This window comes from Peromyscus eremicus, chromosome 6 (assembly GCF_949786415.1).
Source record: "Peromyscus eremicus chromosome 6, PerEre_H2_v1, whole genome shotgun sequence".
Classification (NCBI taxonomy): Eukaryota; Metazoa; Chordata; class Mammalia; order Rodentia; family Cricetidae; genus Peromyscus; species Peromyscus eremicus.
Window position 1 is genome coordinate 69,464,352 of NC_081421.1, and position 20,954 is coordinate 69,485,305.

The 20,954-nt window shown below is 49.5% G+C and overlaps 2 protein-coding genes across 2 annotated transcripts in view; both read right to left on the reverse strand.

Annotated features, from left to right (window-relative positions):
* Positions 1–393: 393 nt before the first annotated feature.
* Plekho1 (pleckstrin homology domain containing O1) lies at positions 394–7,239 on the reverse strand. The gene is made up of 6 exons (XM_059265889.1): positions 7,126–7,239; positions 6,864–7,010; positions 3,545–3,685; positions 2,793–2,897; positions 2,332–2,433; positions 394–1,206 (listed from the first exon to the last, which is right to left on the reverse strand). Exons 1-6 carry the CDS (start codon positions 7,150–7,152, stop codon positions 502–504), a joined length of 1,227 nt encoding a protein of 408 aa, XP_059121872.1. The 5' UTR covers positions 7,153–7,239; the 3' UTR covers positions 394–501.
* A 3,901-nt stretch (positions 7,240–11,140) lies between these two features.
* Vps45 (vacuolar protein sorting 45 homolog) overlaps positions 11,141–20,954 on the reverse strand; it is a 59,424-nt gene continuing 49,610 nt past the window's right edge. Inside the window, exon 15 of the mRNA XM_059265890.1 lies at positions 11,141–11,444. Within this exon, the coding sequence (XP_059121873.1) occupies positions 11,357–11,444 (88 nt within the window). The 3' untranslated portion in view covers positions 11,141–11,356. The remainder of the gene's footprint in view (positions 11,445–20,954) is intronic.

A 20,954-nucleotide genomic window follows, 5' to 3' on the forward strand; every position in this document is an offset into this window, starting at 1 on the left:
TGTGAATTCCACATATCCTCCTCAGGGCCGGGGTAAATTTCACTTCTCTTATGGCATGGACAGGTGGCACCGGCCCCCGGGTCCCTAGAACTCAAGTTGCACAGCTGAAATTTCACCCTCTGAATAACAACCTGGAATGGGGCATCCGAGGAAACCACTTCCCCAGCACACTCTCGCCCAGACGCCGCCATGTGCATCCGCATCCCTTCCCTCCTGGGCCTGGGAGCAGCTGGCCTGTGCACAGTGAGCAGGCTGTATGGTGAGGGTTCCTTCCTTGGGCCTCAGGGCTCACCTTCTCCAAGGTGACCAGGAAAACTCTAGGACCAGGGAGTTGTCTAGGGAAGTTGGTAGGGAAATGCCACAGCAGGCCAGGCATCGGCAAGAGCAATGAGCTTGATTTTTTTTTTTTTTTTTGATTGAGGTAAATAAAAAAAGCTTTATCCTGCAACATTTGGAGATATAGAGTCTGTGCCCCCCCAAATTCCAGACCTGCCCCCTCCTTCACATCAGGCTCTTCCGGTACTGACTGTGCTGGGAAGTGTGTCTGAGGTGGGAGTCGGGGGTCTGCAGGTCCATCTGTCTGTACAGGTCTCTCAGCTCCCTGACTTCCTGTAGCACCCTCTTTGCCTGGCTCCAGTTGGACGAAGCCTCTCCCAGCAGCCTCTCTGTCTCCAGCAGCAGCTGCTCCGACTCAGAATCCGGTGGAGACTGTGGGGGGTCCTTGGCCTTTCGCTTGCCATCTCCCAGTCCCTGAACCTCTGCCAGAAGCTCCTGAGTCTTCTCCAGTTTCCTTGCTACCAGGTCCTGGATCCGGGACAGCTGCCCCGGCTGGGAGGGGACGGGGGCTGGGGATTCCTCAGCTCGAAGGTGGAGGGGGCGGGCTGGGGCAGTGTCCCTCTGAGACAGGATCTCCTCCAGGGAGGCACAGCGGCCCTTCTCTGTAGAGGTCAACTTCTTCGGGGCTTGTGGGGTGTAGGTAGCCCCCTTGTCTGGCTTTTCCCAAGGCCGAGAAAGGCTGCTTGCCCGGTGTGAAGAGGGCTGGATCCGGTCGGAGTCCGCTCTCCGTCGACTGCCAGCCAGTTGGGCCACAGACTTGTCCAGATCCACCCGGAAGTTCTCAGCACAAGAGGCTGGCTCCTCAGGGGAAGGGTCTTCCTCTTGGATCAGGTCTAATGTCAGCATCCCATCTGAGGTAGAGGTCGAAGCCTGGGAAAGAGTGTGGAAGAAGGGATGAACTACCACTAGCTTATGAACGATGAGTGCAAGCTGAGGTCTCTTTCCTCAGCTCGCCTTCCCTGACGGAGTCCTCCCCTCCTGACTGAGTCCTCCACTCCTGACGGAGTCCTCCCCACCTGATGGAGCTCTTCCACTCCTGACTGAGTCCTCCACTCCTGACTGAGTCCTCCCCTCCTGACTGAGTCCTCCACTCCTGACTGAGTCCTCCCCTCCTGACTGAGTCCTCCCCTCCTGACTGAGTCCTCCACTTTGCTATTTTGGACCCTTTGATGATGATTTAAAGTCCTTTCTTCTGCTTTTCTGTAACGTATCTTCTGCTCTGCTACAGGCTTCCCGAGAAGTGTCTACTTCTGTACTGTGGACTCTTAAGCATCACAGGGGATGGCCCACACGCAATTCACAGTAAGGTGTACACACAGACGGAAGTAGAATGTTCTACTCACATCCTCTTGGCCACACACCTTAGCCTGTACCGATATCTGAACTCTGAACCCTTGCCTGGTAACAAGGATTATTTCTTAAATGCTGTAATTTAGCAGTGGTAAAGGGAGGTCAGGACTTTCTATGCTGTTGCGCATGTGCGGTTCTGACCATTTCTCACAGAAGCACTTTATAGCTAGGCAGCTAGAGACCACAGGTCTGCTAAATCCAAGGCCTGGGCTCTTCCTCCTGCAGGCGACAGCCTCTCCCTAAACATGAGCAGGAGCATTGCTGAATGAGAGAAACCACCATTCACTCAGTGGAGGCTTTGCTGTGGGGCATGTGGCATTTACCATCACTCATCCGGGTGGCCAGCCACCACACAGCAGCAGGTATCACTGCACACAGCACTTCTATTTTTCTCTTTCCTGAGGGTATTTCTCATTTCCTCAGAAGTTATTGAGAACAGGACATCTGACTCAGGGCAGGTGCTGAGTAAGTACTTTTGATTGGGGGGGGGAGGGTGAGGCAGGGATGGAGGGTGGGCAGGCCTCCTGAGCCTTTGATCCTTGGATCAGGAGGCCTCCTACAAATGTCCCTGCTTGTTCACAGCTGAGATGGACTGACACAGAACTGGCCCCTGGGCAGTGTTTATGTTCTTGCACTTTTACATACCACAGCCATGAGGTGTCCCCGCGTAGGAGGGCGGCGGGAGTGCTGGATCTTCGCTCTGTCTCGAGTAGGATGGACAAGGTAGCTGTCCTCCTCAACAGTGACCTGAAGAGATGCGCTGTGAGTCCCAGGGTTTCTTTAGGACTGTCCCGACTGGGCAACCCCCAGCATGCCTGGACTGGGAAATAAGCCATCCCACCAACTATTCCTGAGAGGGCCACAGGCAAAAGGATTTATGGACACAGTTAACCCAAGGCTAGCTCAAGCATCAGGAAGCTGGGGAGGACGAATGAGCAAGAAAAAGACTTCAGAGAGAAGACGGGGTGGGGGGCACAAGGCCTTTAAAGAAGCAGAGAAAGCAGAGTGGGGGAACTAAAGGGGCCCCACAAAACACCCCTCCTCCTCTAGTGAGTCAAAGCTTGCTTTCTGCCCTAGCACCCCCTTCCCCACAACAGGCCCCTGACCTCATCCAAGATGCGGTTCTTAGCTCTGGTGATGGCCGAGCTCAGGGCATTGATCCATGACTCCTTTTCTTCAGGACTCACTGCCAGGAAGATCAGGTTGGGTGCCTGTGAAGGGAACGTTCTTGCTTTAGCTCGGGCTTTACAAATAAGTTATAATCCTCCCCCAAAAGAAAAAGACGTTCTAATTTCATTCCCTCACACCCAGCTCCTGGAGAGAGCGGTTCTGCTCCTGGAATCATGAATGACTGAAAGAAACCCAGAGTCTGTTCCTGCAGAGTGCACAGGTTGTTTTAGGAACGAGCGAGGAAGAGCTAAGAGGGACACTGGATTTGAACTTGCTGCTGCAGACATTAGGGGACGCATGACAGAGCTTAGGTACTAATAAACTTTAAATGTCCGAAGACACAGAATGTGACAAGCACGGCTTCCCTGGGTTCCCTTGAACTCAACCACCCACGGGGCACAAGGACCATAATTTTTCTTCCAAGAGAATATGTGTGTATACACAGTAGGGTGTGTGTGTGTGTGTGTGTGTGTGTGTGTGTGTGTAAAGCAGGGAAGAGAGGGAGTAGGGAGAGGGATATCTTTATGGCTGAAGAGGTTTACAGCTGGCCTGCCCGGAGGGAAGGAATTCTCCAGTTAAACAGTAAAAGCCAGAGGAAGAACACTTGGGGGGGGGCATTCTGGGCCTCGCAGTGAGGGGGATCCTGCAGGGATGGCCCCTGCCCAGCCGGCCAGGCCGGCAGACATACCGTGGTGCCCGGCTGCTTGCATCGGGCCAGGGTGAACTTGCTGTGGTTTTTCTTGCTTCTGCTCTTAGATTTCCTGAGTTCTTCACACTTCTCATAGTCACTCAGGTCAAACACCTCTTGGATATTTTTCTCATCTTTTACCTAGGGGAGGTTTGGGGTGTGACCAGGATAAAATTACTCTGCTTCTGTTCCTGAAGGAAGGGAAGGAAGCAAAAGGAAGCCATCCCACCCAAGGTGTGCATCTGGGGACGGGGCTAAGAACCGAGACCTGGTGTGGGATTCTGTTTAACCCCCTTGCCCTACAAGCTACCATCCCAGAGTCTCCCTCTACCCATGACCCTCACTCTGGTTCTGAAGGACATAGCTTTACAAGTCCTTAAAGAGACATGCCCTTAAAGGGACATGGTGAATGGGCTGATCCGACCATCCCAAGTAAGGAAGACGCGAGTGGCCATTAACAGTCCAGGGGAAGCTGAAAAAGGCGGCCAACATCTGGAACAACAAAGGGAATATTACAGTTCACAAGAGCTCCTTCCCACCTGCTCCCCCTTCTAAAGTGGGACATTATAGGAGACTTTTCCTGATCAGCAGCCCAGCCACCCTCTTCTGCTTGGTTGGGAATGTGCCAGGAACGAGTCAGTCATGTTTCCCGGGTAAAAGCTGAAACTAAGCACACGTGTCAAAGGAAGCCATGTTTCCCTTGGCAGACTTCGGCCAGCCTAGAGCTGATCTGTGGATCACATGTGCTGTGGGGGGCGAAGGGCACATTCGGCTGTCTCCATTTGTCTGGCAAGGCGTGGCTCTCTAGGGTTCTCCCCGTTTTAGGGCTCCTGGGCTTCTGGCCGGGAAGTGACCAGAGGCCCTTATACATTATGGTGGACATGGGACAGACAAGCTGCCACAAGGAACATTGAAGAACAATTCACAGGAACCCAGGCGGGGATGTGGGGCCCTCCTCTCTGGCTCCTTCCCCAGAGAGACTATCAGCAGGGACCAGAAAGCTTGGAGAGGAAAGAGCTGGGTGTGTGCAGCAGAGGAAAGGACTCACTTGCTCTGTTTCCCAAGGGAAGGGGGGGGGGGCTCTCCTGGCTGGGACATGGCTGATAAGGCACTCTGGGAGCAGGAGGCATTGGCAGAGGTTAGGAAGGGCATGGGGAGGAGACTGGGTGAGGCAGGAGGTGGAATAAGTAAATGCCAGTGCCCAGAAAAGACGGACACCCCCGGCACATTGTTCTCTGCTGTATTCTGTCTCTTCCTCACACCAAATTCCCAAAGTCTCGTTTCTGACTACATCTTCCATGTTAACCCTTCCTTCTTCTCATGGTCCTCAGATGTACTCAGCATCGCTTTCCACCTAACTTCCTCTATCATGAAGTCACTTGACGGTGTGGATCTGTTCCTCTATCTGACCCTTGACCGGGGGAAGACACCCCGGCGCTCTTAGAGGGTGCCCTTGGAGAGTAGGGAATGATCCACAACACACATGGAAGGGCTTCTCTAGTGGAGGAAGTTGTGGGAGACCCTGCTTTCCCAAGAACGATCGACAGAAACTAGGGAATAGTTAGGGACATTTTCTCTTTCCCATCAGCACGTAAATTGCAAATATACGATGCTTTTGGTGTTTACATCTTCAATCCAGTGGTTTGTTGTAGCTTTTCTTTACGAGCAGAATAAACCGCGTCTTTTGGCAGTTTTGCCCTTAGCCCAGCCCACTGACCACGGATGGTCAGATTAAGGTCCCTTCCCGCCCCATGCCCTTTCCAGTCGGGGGCATCTGGCCCCAGGACTAGACAGATGCTCCTGACTCAGAGGACAGCAGACACTCTAGGCTGAGGTCATCCTATCCTCTCTCTGCTCTGTATCCCTTCCTTCACACACAGGTTTTATTAACCAACTAACCAAGCACTTTTGTCCCAGGTTCTGCCTTTTGGACAAATACAAGCCAGAAAAAAAAGAAAAAAGGAGGGGGTTTGTTTAGTTTGCATAGCCTTTCACTGTCCCCGGTTCCCCCGACATGTAGGAAGCCCTTCCTGATTGCTCAAGCCGTTTCCTGGCATTATGAAGCTCAGGGGAGACGGGAGACACCGTGACACTTGCTGCTGCTTTTTTAAATAAACAAAAGTAGAAAGCAAGAAAATTGCGGTGAGAACTCCCTGTAGGATTTGGGACTGGCTAGGTAGCAGCGACCCTTCAAAGCAGAGTCTCCCCAGTCTTCCCTCAGCGCGCTCCTAAGCCTCTCCAACCGTTATGTTTGGGCCCCTTCGAGAGGGCCCTCACCGGCTCAGCACTACTCAGTTCTCGGCTTGTCTCGGTACAGTTTTCAGATGAGTACTTCTCTCGGGCTGCCAGGGTGTCTGCTTCAACACCATAAAAGGCTCTCTTTACCCCAACAGGGCGGCAGAAGGCAAGTGTCTAGTACTGAAAGCAGAAGAGGTTAGACCTCAGGAGGACTTCCCAGTCTGTCTGGGGGAGGGAGCACAGTCACGGGAGGAAGGGCCCGTCTAGGGGGACACGGTCTACCGTGCTCTGTAGAAAGTCCCCGGGAAGCAAGCTCGGCTTCTCGGCATTCCTGTTAGTGATTCAAGAGTTAGGGCTTTACAAAAGGGGGAAGGGGTCCGGATTCCAGGACCCGGCTTTAGATTCTGACCCGGTGTGGGCTGTGGTTTCATGCTCAACCACAGAGTCAAAGCCACACGCGCGCGCGCAGGCACTCACAGTCCTAACTCCGTTCCCCGACTCCACAAATAAAGCCGGACAGAGTATGAGTTCTTCGTTGGTTGTTTGTCCCCCCCCCCCCCCCTTCTTTTTCTCTTTAAGTGAAGTGGAAGGTGAGGAACAGGCCTGGTTCAGGACGCCGGCTCCTACAAAAATCTGGCATTCCCAGCCACTCCACGCCAGGTCCCAGAGGCGGACTCCAGTTTGTGTTTTCTATGATTTAGGGGGACTTGCTTCTCAGGAGACCTACACATGCCCCCTGCTACAGACAGGAGTGGAAAGGGTGGTGGGCTGGGGTGGCGGGAAGGGGCGAGGGACAAGGGGACCAGTGCGTTCCAACAGAAAGAAACCCCGTGTTTGGGGGGCCGGGGTAGGGTGAGAGGCGGCGGACGCCCGCAACTTCCGAGAAGGGTGTCCGCGAAGGCGCATTAGACAAGTAAACTCCGAATTCCCACTCAGGTAAAGTCACTCGGGGGTGACTTTTCCCTGCAGACACAGGACTTTGGCGACCCCTGAACTTGCAGAGAGGGAGGCGGGGCGAGGCGGCGAAGTAGCCGCCCGTGGGGACCGGGTCGGGACGGCTCGGGCCAGGGCGCCCACCTACCTCCTTCTCGGAGACGTAGAGCTGGTCGCCTTTCAGCACCACATAGCGGTTTTTCCAAATCTCCCTGAAAATCCCTTTCCCGCAGAATTTCCGGACCCAGCCGACCTTCTCGGGCGCCGCAGAATGCTGGTTTCCATCCGGAGGCCCCTGGCCGGGGCGAGACGCGGAGCGGCGGCTCAGGCGGGTCCCCGCGCCCGCCTCCCCGGCCCCCGCCCGGCCCCCGCCCGGCCCCGGCCCCATTGTCCGCGCGCCGCGCACTCACCCGCTTGCCCGAGCCGCTCTTCTTCATGGCGGGATCGGGCGGCCGCGCCCGCTGCTCGCTCGGCGGCTCGCACTAGCCGCAGGCCGGGCCCCCGCCGCCCCCGCCGCCCATGCCCGCCCCCGCCGCCCGGGCCCCGGCCGCCGCCGCCGCCGCCGCTGACGTCGCGGGCTCCGAATGAAGGGCGGACCGCGGCGCCGCCGCCACCGCCGCCGCCGCCGCCGCGCGCTCCCCGCCCCCCGCCTTTGTTTCCGACCCGGCACCCGGCGGCGGAGGCGCGAGCGGATAACCGGGAGGCGCGGCGGCGATGGGGGCGGGCCCGAGGCGTGGCGAGCGCGCTGGAGCCGGGGCGCCGTGGGAGAGCGGCCGGCTCGGACCCGCGGACGCGGGCGAGCGGGGCTCCGGCAGGCTCCGGGCTCGACCCACTCCGGGGCGGGCGGCCGTGAGCGCCCCGCGAGGCCTGCGGTAAACGCGCGTGCGGCGGCGGCGGCGGGGAGGCCCGCGAGCCCTTCGGAGCCCCGAGTTGGCGGCGGGGGCCGGGCGGGAAGCCCAAGTTTGAGGACGGCTTTCCTCACCCCTCCGCGCTCTCCGCTCCCCTCCCGGGTCCACGGAGGAGGGTGAGCGGACCCGTGAAAGCCCCGGAGGACCCAAGTGTTGTCTTCTAGGGCCAATTACTACCAGACACTAAGCTAATCCACCTCTTACCTGGTGTATGGTAAACACAACCACCACGGACTGAGTAAAGATCCCTGGCACAGAGCAGGGCAAATAACCTTTCCCCAGAAACGTTCAAGATGAAGTGTTGGTAAGTTTGTGGTTGGAAGCATGGAGGATGTTTGGGCTTTTTTTGGAATCTGTCAAGAAAGAACCTCAGACCCATCTATCTTCCCAGTCCTGTAAGGTTTTCCTTACTAGCCGTAGTCCTTGATTTCTCTTTCAGGTGGATACAGAACTTTATCCTGTCACAATACTCTTTATTTTGGCACTTAAAAATGCTGAGTACCACTTTGCAAGGCATATAGAATGAGACTATTACCCACTAGGGAATGATCACGGCAAATGACGTGCTCAAATTGACACGCTACTGTCACATGAATTAGAATGTAGGTTTTCCGACCCCACTCTACCTTTCAGACTTTGTACACACAGAGCGCACTCCCCAGACTCTCCCCATCTCAGTTTGGTACTGTCCTGTTTAAAAGGTGAGGGAAAAAGTGAGAAAATGCAGACTATATGAGGAAGCAGAATGTACCGGTGTGAGGACGTACGTAGCTGAGGAAATCAGCCTGCAGGAGCTTTTGGGAACTTGTTGGCTGGGCATATCAGAATGGTTTGGATGGACAGTTGTATTGTCTTTGTTTGTGTGTTTTGGACAAGGTCTTACACAGCCCAGGCTGCTTTCAGACTTACTAGGTAGGTGAGGCTGGCCTTGATCTGCCTCCTCCTGTCTCCACCTGATTTACATAGTCTAAATAGGGGTGGGGGTGTGGCTCAGTGGTAGATCTCTGCCTGGCATTCAGGAGGGGTTGTAGCTCCACTGCCAGCACTACAAGGAGGAAATAGAAGGGTAGATTCTGGCTCAGGGGACAGAAGAAATCCGTGACTTTGCCCCCCATTTCCTCCTCCCAGGAGCTTCCATTTAGTCTACAGATACTAGAGCATCCCTGGTGAGCAAGACACCCGCTCTCTGCACAGCATCAGACAGGAGCTAGTGCTTTGTGAAACATCAGGCAGAGGGACCCGTAAAAAATAACCAAAGTAATTTTCAGATTCTAGAGCAGATGCTTGTGGGCTGCAGAGCTTCGCTGCCTGTCTGTGTCTTGAGATGTTACATAAATCTCTGGCTGGTCCCCATCCCTCCCGGCTCCTCCTTCCCAGTAGCCGGAACTATTAGGAAGCTCGCCCTGGCCCTCTTCCTCACCTTTGCTTCTTGGTCTTGGCACTGGACGTTCCCATCTGCCAGCTTCTCCCCTGGTTCGCTCTAAAGCGGACTTCTCTCACCAGGTGAACCTCATGGCACCTGAATTTGGATCTAAGTGGGGCTGTTTCCAGAGACCAGTGCTTAAGTGAGAAATAAGCACTTCTGGTTTCCTTTACACATTTTTATAGCACTCAGTGAGCTCAACACTATCACACACACACACACACACACACACACACACACAAGCAAAAATAATGAGCCAGTTTCTCTAGGGAGCTAAGATCCTGGAAGGACTCCTGAGCGTGTCTGCCTGTAAGACAGCACCACCCAAAGCTGTGCCCTGCAGTTGAACATTTTGTAAGGAGCTCCACTTAGGGGGAAAAGACTGAAACTATCAGGTAACATCTTGTGAATAGCTGTTTGCAAGTTTACTGGGCAGAAATATCTGAGTTGTCATTTAAAAACAAATATCCTTGACTTTAAAATCCTATTTTAAAATAGGATTGGTGAGCCGGGGGGGGGGGGGGGGTGGCGGCGGCGGCAGCACACGCCTTTAATCCCAGCACTCGAGAGGCAGAGCCAGGTGGATCTCTGTGAGTTCGAGGCCAGCCTGGGCTACCAAGTGAGTTCCAGGAAAGGCGCAAAGCTACACAGAGAAACCCTGTCTCGAAAAACCAAAAACCAAAAAAAAAAAAAAAAAAAAGGATTGGTGCTTTGACCAGGGCATTTTGATCTATGGGAGAGAGGGTCAGTAAAAGCATATGTCCTTCATTAAAATGTTTTTTTGATAAGAAAAAAGGAGCAGCAATATAGAATTAGCTCTGTCAATACTGAACTGTATCTCTGTATTTAAACCCGAGGAAGGCACTAATTGTTTTCACTCTGTGGATGAAGAAACTGAGCCTGCCACAAAAAGACCAATATTTCCAATATTGGTCACATAAATAGGGCATAAATTTGAATGATGCTAGAGAATACTTATCAACATAGAAGTTAAGGGGCTGGAGGAATGGTTCAGCAGTTAAGAGTGCTTGCTGCTCTTGCAGAGGACCTGAGTTCAGTTCCCAGCGCCCATACTGGGCACGCTGTAACTCCAGCTCCAGGAGATTGGATGTCCTATTCTGGTCTAAAGGGGTATCCACACCCACACGCATGCACACACACACACACACACACACGTACATGGACAGGAACACATGAAAACACACACATAATCTTTTAAAAACGCACTCCACAGACAAGCAGAAGGGACTGTGCTGTGGCGCTCCTGCTCCAATTATGTGAGGACACCTTAATACCCTGCTGTTATTGATGTCATCACTTTTTACCATTTCAGGAGAGGAAAAACTGAGACCAGCATTTTCATTTGCTCTGGTATAAGTAAACATGCTGTGGGTACAGGCTGTGCCTTCATTGGATGGTATAACACCATCTCAAGTCTCACTGTATGAATTCCCATGAATGAGCCTCAAAGAAATCAAACAAAATCACTCCTATCCCTGCAGACTGAATTCTTATTGCAACCCTCCATGGGTTCTCAACCACAGCATTTCCAAAGAAATAAGTGTGCAGGACTGAGCTGCACAGGAGATGAGGGCTGTGTCCTGGAAGTCTTCCTGGGGCAGCATGGGAAGAAGAAGGAGCAGACACACACACACACACACACACACACACACACACACACACACACACACACGGGCACGGAAAAGCTGGGCCAGGCGGGCAGTGTGCACTCTGATGGAGCTGTGGTACTGCCACCTGGAACCTCGGAGCACTTAGTACTGTCTCAGGGGACGGTAGCTAGTCTCAGTTGGTGCTGTGTGTAGGGGGGCAGTCTCGTCCTGGAGGAGGAAGCTGCAGTTGCTATTTTTTTAGTAGTCAGTCTTGCTAGAACACTTGGACAGAGGAAGGACTTGCCTTTCTGATCTGAGGGAAAGGCTTTGCCAACTTCCCAGAAGTCTAATTCCATGGTCCTTAACATGGCTAGATCATGCCACTCAGAACTTCACTTGCTCATGACTTTCTGAATCCCTCTTATCTCTGACAACCCATTTCTCAAGAATGACCTCAGGAAAGCCCATCAGACACGACAGTGACTTGCTGTCAAATACACAAAGAACATATTTATTTGATACAGAATCACAGGTGGGCTGGGACAGGCTCATCATCTCGGCAGTCCTGGCGTCTGCACCAGCAGTTCGGGAATTGGGGTGACCTGGCGTGAGTTACAACACACAAGCCCTTCTGAGCCCCCTGGTCAGCAGGGAGGCTGTGCTCTTCTCGATGACGACAACGACGTTCTCCATTGCCGTCTCATCTTCTGCTTGCCGACCTCGAGGTGGCCTGTGAGCTCTCCCTGCTGCGGCTGTGGAGCCCAGAAGCCAGGACCTCCTCTAGGAAACTGACAAGGAGATTCCAGGTTATTTGGCAGAAAAGCAAAAGCGTCACCAAAATAGAACATCATTCTCATGGCACTGAACTGGGTAAGAAAACCTGGATAGAGCTCGAGAAGTCCTGGCCTGCTGCTGTGTGCTGAGCAGAGGTATGCTGGATAAAACATTCAGGCCGGAGGATTGACAAGGCCTTTATGCACATTACTGGGTTTTCTTCTGTTTTTGGTTTCTCTGTGTAGCCCTGGCTGTCCTGGAACTCGCTCTGTAGCCCAGGCTGGCCACAAACTCACAGAGATCCACCTGCCTCTGCCTCCCAGTGCTGGGATTAAAGGTGTGCAACACCGCCTTGCCTGGCTCACAATTTTCCTGGTTTTTTTGGACAGGATTTTGTGCCATAGCTGACTTGGAGCTATGTCCCCCAGGCTGGCTTCATAGAACCCTTTTCTCTCAGCCTTCTAAGTGGTGAGATTATAAGCTGTTATACCTCACTTGTGCTACCCTGTTCATGTGCAAGTCAGAGGACAACTTGTAGGGGTCAACTCAGGTCATCAAGCTTAGCAGCAAGTGCCCCTACCCACTGAAACTTTAAAAAGAAATTACAGGACCCCAGATCTTTTCAAGGGAAAGTTTTATGTATTACCTTAGGACAGTGGTTTCTCAACCTTCCCAATGCTCTGACCCTTTAATACAGTTCCTCATGTTGTGATGACCCCCAACCATAAAGTTGTTTTGTTGCTACTTTATAACTATAATTTTGCTACTGTTATGAATTGTAATGTAAATATCTGATATGCCGGACACCTGATATGTGACCCCTGTGGGGGTTGCGACCCACAGGTTGAGAACTGCTGCCTTAGGCATGTTACCTTAGCACCTACTATCTGTATTTTCCTAAAATACAGATTTTATCTTATTGGATACTCTTTCCTCTTTAAAATCTTCCTAAAAACCCCTTTGTGGGGTCACAACACGCCTGTAGAGGTCTGAGGACAACCTTAGGTGTTGGTCCTCGTCTGTCACATTAGACAGGGCTGCTTAAGCTGGAGAAAGTTTAACTCGGCCACTTCTGCAGGGCTTTGTAAAGCCACCCCAAAACGTAAGCTGAATAAACGAGTTAACTAAAGTCTTTGCCCACTGGTGACGGATGCTTCTCTCTAACACTAGGGTTGTTTTGATGGCATTTGTAAGCATGCTCAAGACTCGAGTGCTGTGGGATGGTCTGTATGGCAAATGTGTTGCTCTGATTGGTTAGTAAATAAAACACTGATTGGCCAGTGACCAGGCAGGAAGTAGGCGGGACAAGGAGAGAAGAGAATTCTGGGAAGTGGAAGGCTGAGGCAGAGAGACACTGCCAGCCGACGCCATGACAAGCAGCATGTGAAGACGCTGGTAAGCCATGAGGCAAGGTATAGATTTATAGAAATGGGTTAATTTAAGATATAAGAACAGTTAGCAAGAAGCCTGCCACAGCCATACAGTTTGTAAGCAATATAAGTAAGTCTCTGTGTTTACTTGGTTGGGTCTGAGCGGCTGTGGGACTGGCAGGTGACAGAGATTTGTCCTGACTGTGGGCCAGGCAGGAAAACTCTAGCTACACTCGAGACATAGCTCTACAGCAGAGATGAATGGGAAGAACCTCATTACTGCTTTACAGTTCAGCCTGGGAGATACTGGGGCCTGGAAGATTTAAATTCTAGACTCCGTTACAGACAAAGAATGAAGGGAAAGGAGTAGAAACCAGGCTTATTTATCTTCCACTGAAACATAGGTGCCTCCGTCTGGCCTCACCTATCAGCCACTGTGTGGGAGCCCACAAAGGTTTCCTAGTGAGATCCGAGCTTGCGTTACACAGCAGGGCTGCATTAGGGGATGGCTTGACCACGTGCGTGCATGGTCACGAGGTCTTTTGCTCCTCCCCTTGCCATTCCTTTAAAAGCCCTTTAGTAGAGACAGAAGGGGCTGGTGGGTTTTGACCCAGGCCCTCCCGAGGCTATCCTGTTTCTGTCTCTCTCCTCCATATTTCTACCTACATATTTCTCACTTCTCTCTGCTCAAGAGTACCCTGGGGAAAAAAGTGGGAGTCGGCCTCCCTCACCACTGGACTGGAAATACCAGAGGACACTGAGCCGGGGTCAGGAGAGGAGGCAGTATTGCCGTTTGGAAAGGCGACAGTCTCCTGCAAATGGTGTCTAGTAAGAAGGAAACGGTTCTGGGTGCCCTATAGGAACCGGTCAGGTGATCTTTGCTCATTTTCAACTCTAGTATGAAGGGAAAAGAACTTGCTAAAATTATACACCACGCTTCTCCCATGTAGATCAGTAGCTCTGACTGCAAAGAGAAAACACGGTATTTGCCAAACCTAATTTTGTTTCCCAGGGCTATTGTGACTTTTCAAATATCTATTTAGGGACTTTGATGAGTCATTCCTCAGAATGCTTAAAAATTATGGGCAACGAACATATTGGTAGCTGTATCCTAAATTTAGACTATGTTTAAAAACAATGAGACAAAAAGAATGCCTTTTCTTGTCTAGATTTTTAAAAAAAAATCAATCTCACCTAAAAACAAACTAAAAAATCTTGTGTGGAGCTAGAATCCAATCCAGTTCAGTTAAATTCAATTTAATAAACTGAGCATGACTGTGACCTGCAGTGAACTACATGTGCGCAGGACCACAGTGATGAGCCCTGGCTTAAGGACTGTCGGAGCCAGATACACAAGCGCATCTGGGCGGGCGGTGTGTGGCATAGACAGCCAGCGCTGGACCGACTGACGGCCAGCTCTGCTGCTCTCAGTCTGTGCACATGGAAGGGCAGCGAGGAGGCTGACTCTGGGAAAGCAAACCTGGAGACACACAGAAAAGCAGGCACCGGGCTAGAGAGGGCTCCGTGGTTAGGAGCACTTCCAGAAGTCCTGGGTTCCCAGCACCCACACAGTGACTCACAAACATCTGTAACTCCAATTCCAGGGATTCCGATGCCTCTGCACACAAGCAGGCAAACGCTCACAGAGCAAAAAACAGCCGGGCGGTGGTGGGGCACACCTTTAATCCCAGCACTGGGGAGGCAGAGGCAGGAGGACCTCTGTGAGTTCGAGGCCAGCCTGGTCTACAGAGCGAGATCCGGGAAAGGTGCAAAGCTACACAGAGAAACTCTGTCTCGGAAAACCAAAAACCAACCAACCAACCAACCAATCAATCCTTTTAAAATGCTTGGTATCGTCTTTACTTTCTAGTCTCTAGTAACAGCAGAAACCAACACTCAGAGCATTAATGTTCTGTTAATTACTAGGCAATTCCTATGAATAACTGTTCCTAAACAATACTTCAACAGTACTACACACGTATGTACAAATCTAAGTCAGCATCTTTATCCTTCTCAATATAGTCCAGAGGCAGCCATTACATGGGAGGAGGAGGGAGGGAGGAGGGGGCTGATCCGTGGGGACTAACATTATATAATGTATATATGTATTGAAATGGCTGGTGAGATGGCTTTGTGGGTAAAGGTACTTGATGCCTGGTGTCCTGAGTCTGATCTTGGGATACACGTGGTGGAAAGGGAGAACTAATGCCCACAAGCTGTCTTCCAATGTCCACATGTGCCATGCTATGCATACCCCTTCCATATACACACTAAGTAATGTAATTAAAAAAAACCCGAATATGTAGTTTTTATGTCTTTATGGACCATGTAAGAAGAAACAGCATTAATTCAAGTGTGGTGTACACACAGAACCCCACTTGGGGTTTTCTGTTTTCCTAAAAACCTTTGTACTTTCCTGCCCCAACTTCAACTTTCCTGCCCCAACTTCTTTATTTTATTAATTTAATTCTTTACGTATCTCCCAAGCATATGAAAATGGATACTCCAGAAGACATGTCGCATTTTTTTGTGTCCTTGCATGTCCCTAGGGCTAATCATATTCTAATTTGAGCAATATAGGTTTGCTGAATTCCCTGGCTGGAGCCTGAGATTGTGGACGAAAGGCACATCCTGTTCACTCTTTTCTCTCCTTGGATGCTGGCTTCCAGCGCCCGAAGCATCTTCTCTGCTCTCAAACAGTGCAATCATACCAAGCCAACGCTCTTGCATCACGTTTCTTCTGCTCCTTGAAAGAAGCCACAGCAAGAGCAAACGGCACTGAAAGACGCACGGACAAGGCCACAGCAATGATGGAGATCACTCTTACAGGCAATGCCTACTGACAAAAGTGCAATGCTGCTTCTGTTGTGATTAAAACCAAGCAAAACTAGACGCTGTTTAGAAATCCATTCCCTACCGATAAAGATGCGCATTCCCGCATCAGAGTCAGGGAAGACAAGGGCTGTAATGGGAGAGAAGCGCGAGAGTGGGGAGCGCGAGAGTGCTGGGCAACGTTCTAGTCCTGGAGCACGGCCAACGCTTCACGCGTCACTGCAGTGTGCTTTCTAATATGTGCTATGTCTCTCTTATAAATATCAAATGAGAAGCACACAATTGGAGAGGTTTTTACTGTACAGTTTCTCAGCATCTTTAACATGCCAGTGTGAACTGTGCCTTTCCAGGAGAGCGTGCAGTCCTTCACAGCTTTGTTGTCTGTACACTCTTTAAAATGGACCTGTCAGTATCTCCCCAAACACTCTTTCTTTCCTTCCTTCCTTCCTTCCTTCCTTCCTCTCTTTCTTTTTTTCGAGACAGGGTTTCTCTGTGTAGCTTTGGTGCCTTTCCTGGAACTCACTCTGTAGCCCAGGCTGGCCTCGAACTCACAGAGATCCGCCTGCCTCTGCCTCCCGAATGCTGGGATTAAAGGTGTGTGCCACCACTGCCTGGCTTCTAATTCCGCCACCACTGCCTGGCTTCTAATTCCTATCTTTACTGACAGCCAACTTAGGAAAGAAAGAACAAAGCTCTTGGCTCTATTTCTTCTCTCTCTGGATGGGTCCAGCACTGTGTGTGGGATTCACTGGGCACCACGTGCAGAGGGAAGAAGGAGAAAGGCCCTCAGCACCTGCAAGGGGAATGGACTCCATGGGGAAGAACTGCTGTGGATCAGTCATGCAGGTCCAAGAGGGAGTCAGCGAGGAGACCCACAGATACACTTTCTTACCACTGCAAACACCCAAGACCACAGCAGTTTGTCAGAGCAACTGTAACTATAGGAACAGAATTAAAATCCTAGCACTCAAGAGGTAGAGGCAGGAAGATTAGGAGTTCAAGGCCAGCCTGTGCTACATAAGACATGTCCTAAAAAAAAAAAACAAAAACAAAAAAACAAAAAGAACAACAGCAAAACCCGTTTCTGGCTCGCAAGTTAGAATTTTAAGATGTTCATACCCTCTATGCAGCCATTTCTTCACATTGCTGCTAGCACAAAGGTAGAGCTGGAACACCAGCTCTGTACTTCCCAGATCATCCAAGCAAATCATTTCACATTCCCCTGGTTTTCATCTGGAAGTTGGGATCACAATGACCTTATTGGATTAGGAGGGTTAGATGAGATAATATCCATAGTGAAGGAAGTATTCTAGCACCTGGTTCATGCTCAGCTGATACCCCACATGGATAGTGCACAAGGATGCACATGAGATATTGATACCCCACATGGATAGTGCACAAGGATGCACATGAGATATTGATACCCCACATGGATAGTGCACAAGGATGCACATGAGATATTGATACCCCACATGAATAGTGCACAAGGATGCACATGAGATATTGATTCCAGTTTCTAAGAGTGAGAACTTACGAAGACTATCAGTCAGGGGCTGAGGACCTGCTGAGGCAGTCAGGTACTTTCTTAGCATGTACTGAGCCTTGGGTTCCATCCCCAGCACTGCATACAACAGGTATGGTAGTGCACACATGTACTCTGAGCACCCAGGAGGTGGGAAAAGGCCATCCTTAGCTATATAGCAATTTGAATGCCAGTTGGGCAACATGAGATCCTGTCTCAAAGAAAATTGTCAAATATGTCTCATAATAGCTCCTAAATTGGTACATAATATTTGTTAATGTAGAAAAAAACTGATGATTGGTTAATCAAACGATATGATTCCATTAATAAAAATGACATAGATAAGTATTTTTATTGAAAATACATTGTCTTTTATTTAAAAATAGCTTGTGTGGCACCATATACCTTTAATGTCAGCATTCAAGAGACAGAGGCAGGGGGATTGAGAGTTCAAGACCAGTCTGGGCTGCACAGACAAAGAGCCAGAATCTGAAAACCAAAGGCCAGGGGAAAAGGTGTGTATACGTTCACTGGTAAAGACTATGCCCCAGGACAGCAGCAGCAACCCTTGGGGCAGCATTTCATATTTTAGTGCCTTATTTTGCTTAGTGTTTATTATTAATATTTTAGTATTTTAAAGATTTATTTATGTGTGTGCAGTGCCTGCAGAGGTCAGAAGAAGGTCCTCTGGAACTGGAGTTATGGATGGTTGTGAGCTGTCAAGTGGGTGCTGGGAACTGAACCTGGATCCTAGGCAAGAACAAAGTGTCTTATGCAGTCTCTCTAGCCCCTAGCTCTCTCTATTTTTTTTTTTTTTTTTTGGTCTTTTGAGACAGGGTTTCTCTGTGTAGCTTTGTGCCTGTCCTGGAACTTGCTCTGTAGACCAGGCTGGCCTTGAACTCACAGAGATCCACCTGCCTCTGCCTCCCGAGTGCTGGGATTAAATAAAGGCGTGTGCCACCACTGCCCAGCCCCTGTATTATTATTTTTTTATGTAAGACCTGTAAATTGTTTTTATGGTGAAAAGTTGTCTTTAGTTAGTGTATACATATACATAAATTAGAATCAGGAGACACACTTAGGTTTGAGTCCTAGTTAAATTCAACTTTACCTCCCAAGTGTCTACTTTTCGGTTAGATGTAAGCCCGCACGGGCACAGAGTACAGCTTCCTCTCCAGCACCTTGAACAGAACTTCACACATACTCAGGACTAAGGAAAAGCTGGTCAGTGGTTCTGATGCTTTCAAAGGGATCCTGAAAGGACCCAAAGTGAAGAAGAACCCTGGTGTCTGGATTCCTTTCTCTTTGAAATGCAAATTCTGTCATAGTATCCTAATTTTTCTGTAAATAATTCAGGGATTGAACCAACTTGTGGTTACAGGAGAAGGACCAGGTTTCTAGTGTTACTCGTAAGGTAGGATCTATAATGCACTTGCTGACAGCCCGCACCAGCCCCCTCTGGGCTTCAAGTCTACACTGCTTCTAAACCTTCATCAGCTGCCATTAATTCATCAAATTAATTTTCTATTTCGATTTTATTTGGTATGACAAACACCTTAAAATGAAATGATTCTGGTTCCTCACTTTTATATTATTTTCTCACTGGGCAGAAGGCTTCATGTTTTGCTTACCTTACAAGTGACATTTAAAAGCAAAGGATCTGAAAAAGTACAGCAGGTAAACCTTCCCAAATCTTACTTCAGTGGAGTGTTCCGGTGCCCAGGGAGAGATAAACTGGGCTCAGCTCCAGCTCCATCACTGGCTGGATTTATGACTTCTTTATTATCTGTTTCCTCACCAAAAAATGAGGTGTCATTGGGATGTTATGAAAATAAAACAAATGGGCCCAAGCATGGTGGCACACACCTTTGATCCCAGCACTCGGGAGGCAGAGGCAGGTGGATCTCTGTGAGTTCGAGGCCAGCCTGGGCTACAGAGTGAGTTCCAGGACAGCCAAGGCTGTGTAGAGAGACCCTGTCTCAAAAAACAAACAAAGGAACAAAACCAAAACTGCAAGTGTTTAGTGTCACAAATGTGAGATGCACGGGTAACTGAAATTGTTCCCGTAGTCATTAAAAACTAAGATGAGCCGGGCGGTGGTGGCGCACGCCTTTAATCCCAGCACTCGGGAGGCAGATCTCTGTGAGTTCGAGGCCAGCCTGGGCTACCAAGTGAGTCCCAGGAAAAGCGCAAAGCTACACAGAGAAACTCTGTCTCGAAAAAACAAACAAACAAACAAACAAAAAAACTAAGATGAAGGAAATTAAATTATAATGAATAGTTATTCAACTCATATACCCAAAGATTACCATTACAGCATATAATCAACTTAAAATTATTAATGAGAGATTTTGGTGGTTTTTTTTCATTTTTCTTTGAAATTCAAAACGTCTTTTATACTTGCAATGCACCCCAAATCTGACTAGCCACAGTCTAGAGCTCAAGTTACACATGGCTGGAGACCACTATATCAGAGAGCACAGGTGTAATGTATTAAAGTAATGTGCAGCACATAGTAGGTGCACGTTGTAATTTAGTCCTTTGTGTTACAGTATCTTTTTTTAAAAAAGGATTTTTATTATTTTTCAAGTTATGTATGTGCCTGTTAGAGCAGGTGCCCATTGAGGCCAGAAGAGGACATTGGATTCCCTGAGCTGTAGTTACAGGTCATCATCTGATGTGGGTGCTGGGCACTGAACTTGGGTCCTCTCTAATTGTATTGTAGTATCATCTTTAACCACTGGGCCACCTCTCCAGCCCTCTACTGTCCTCCTTAGGAACTGCTATGGAGTATACACCCCAGAACCAGTTGGGATCCGGTGGTTACGGGGTCTGATGTTCACCCACATTGCACTACACAGCAGGAAAACAATCTGATGGCTAGATCTAGGAAAATACGTCATCTGGTGCTCCAGCACTCTGCTTTTCATATTTAATTCTGTTGCATGCACTGCTGGAGACTGAGGTCCAGCCTTGCAATGCCAGGCAGGTCCTCTGCGCTAGGCCGTATCCCCAGCCCTACCTTCCATTTTAAAATTGAGATAGAATCACAGATAATAAAATTCCGATTTTAAGGGTATCATTTGATGAGTCTGACTAATGAGTGCAGTTAGAGAACAACCTCATCAATCGAGACAGGACATTCCTACGACCTGAGCAGAGGCTTCTAACAAAGTGGACAGAACTTAATGGGAGCCATCACGCTGATCCCATAGTTTTTAGTACATAATGTTAACTAAGGTGCTTTCCAGAAATGTTAAGCAAATTTACATTTCTTAAAGCCATCCTTGAAATTGGCATACATTTAAAAATAATCAAGCTTAGGGGTGTGAATTTATATACATGATGTTTATTGTAGCATTATATATTTTAAAATGTAAACAATCTAAATGCCTGACTACAATGATTAAAGCCATATCTTTACATTTTTATTAAATTAAAATTATTGTAAAGAATGTTGTAAACAACTGAAAATGTTTTCAATATAACAAAAATAACAAACACAAACATGACCCGGATGTTGTGGCTCACACCTGCACTCCCGGATCAGTCTGGGAAGCTGAGGCAAAGAGAAGGCTGTGAGTCCAAGGCCAGCCTGGACTATGCAGCCATGTTCTGTTGCCAAAATCTCCCTCCTTGCCCAAAGTAAACCTGGTATGGAATGGTCTACACGATACTATCCGAACTATGTCAAACACACAAACGCAACCCAAAAACTTGTGAGATGGCTCAATGGATGAACGGATAACCAGAGTTCAACTGAGGGAACCCACATGGTGGAAAGAGAAAACCGACTCCTG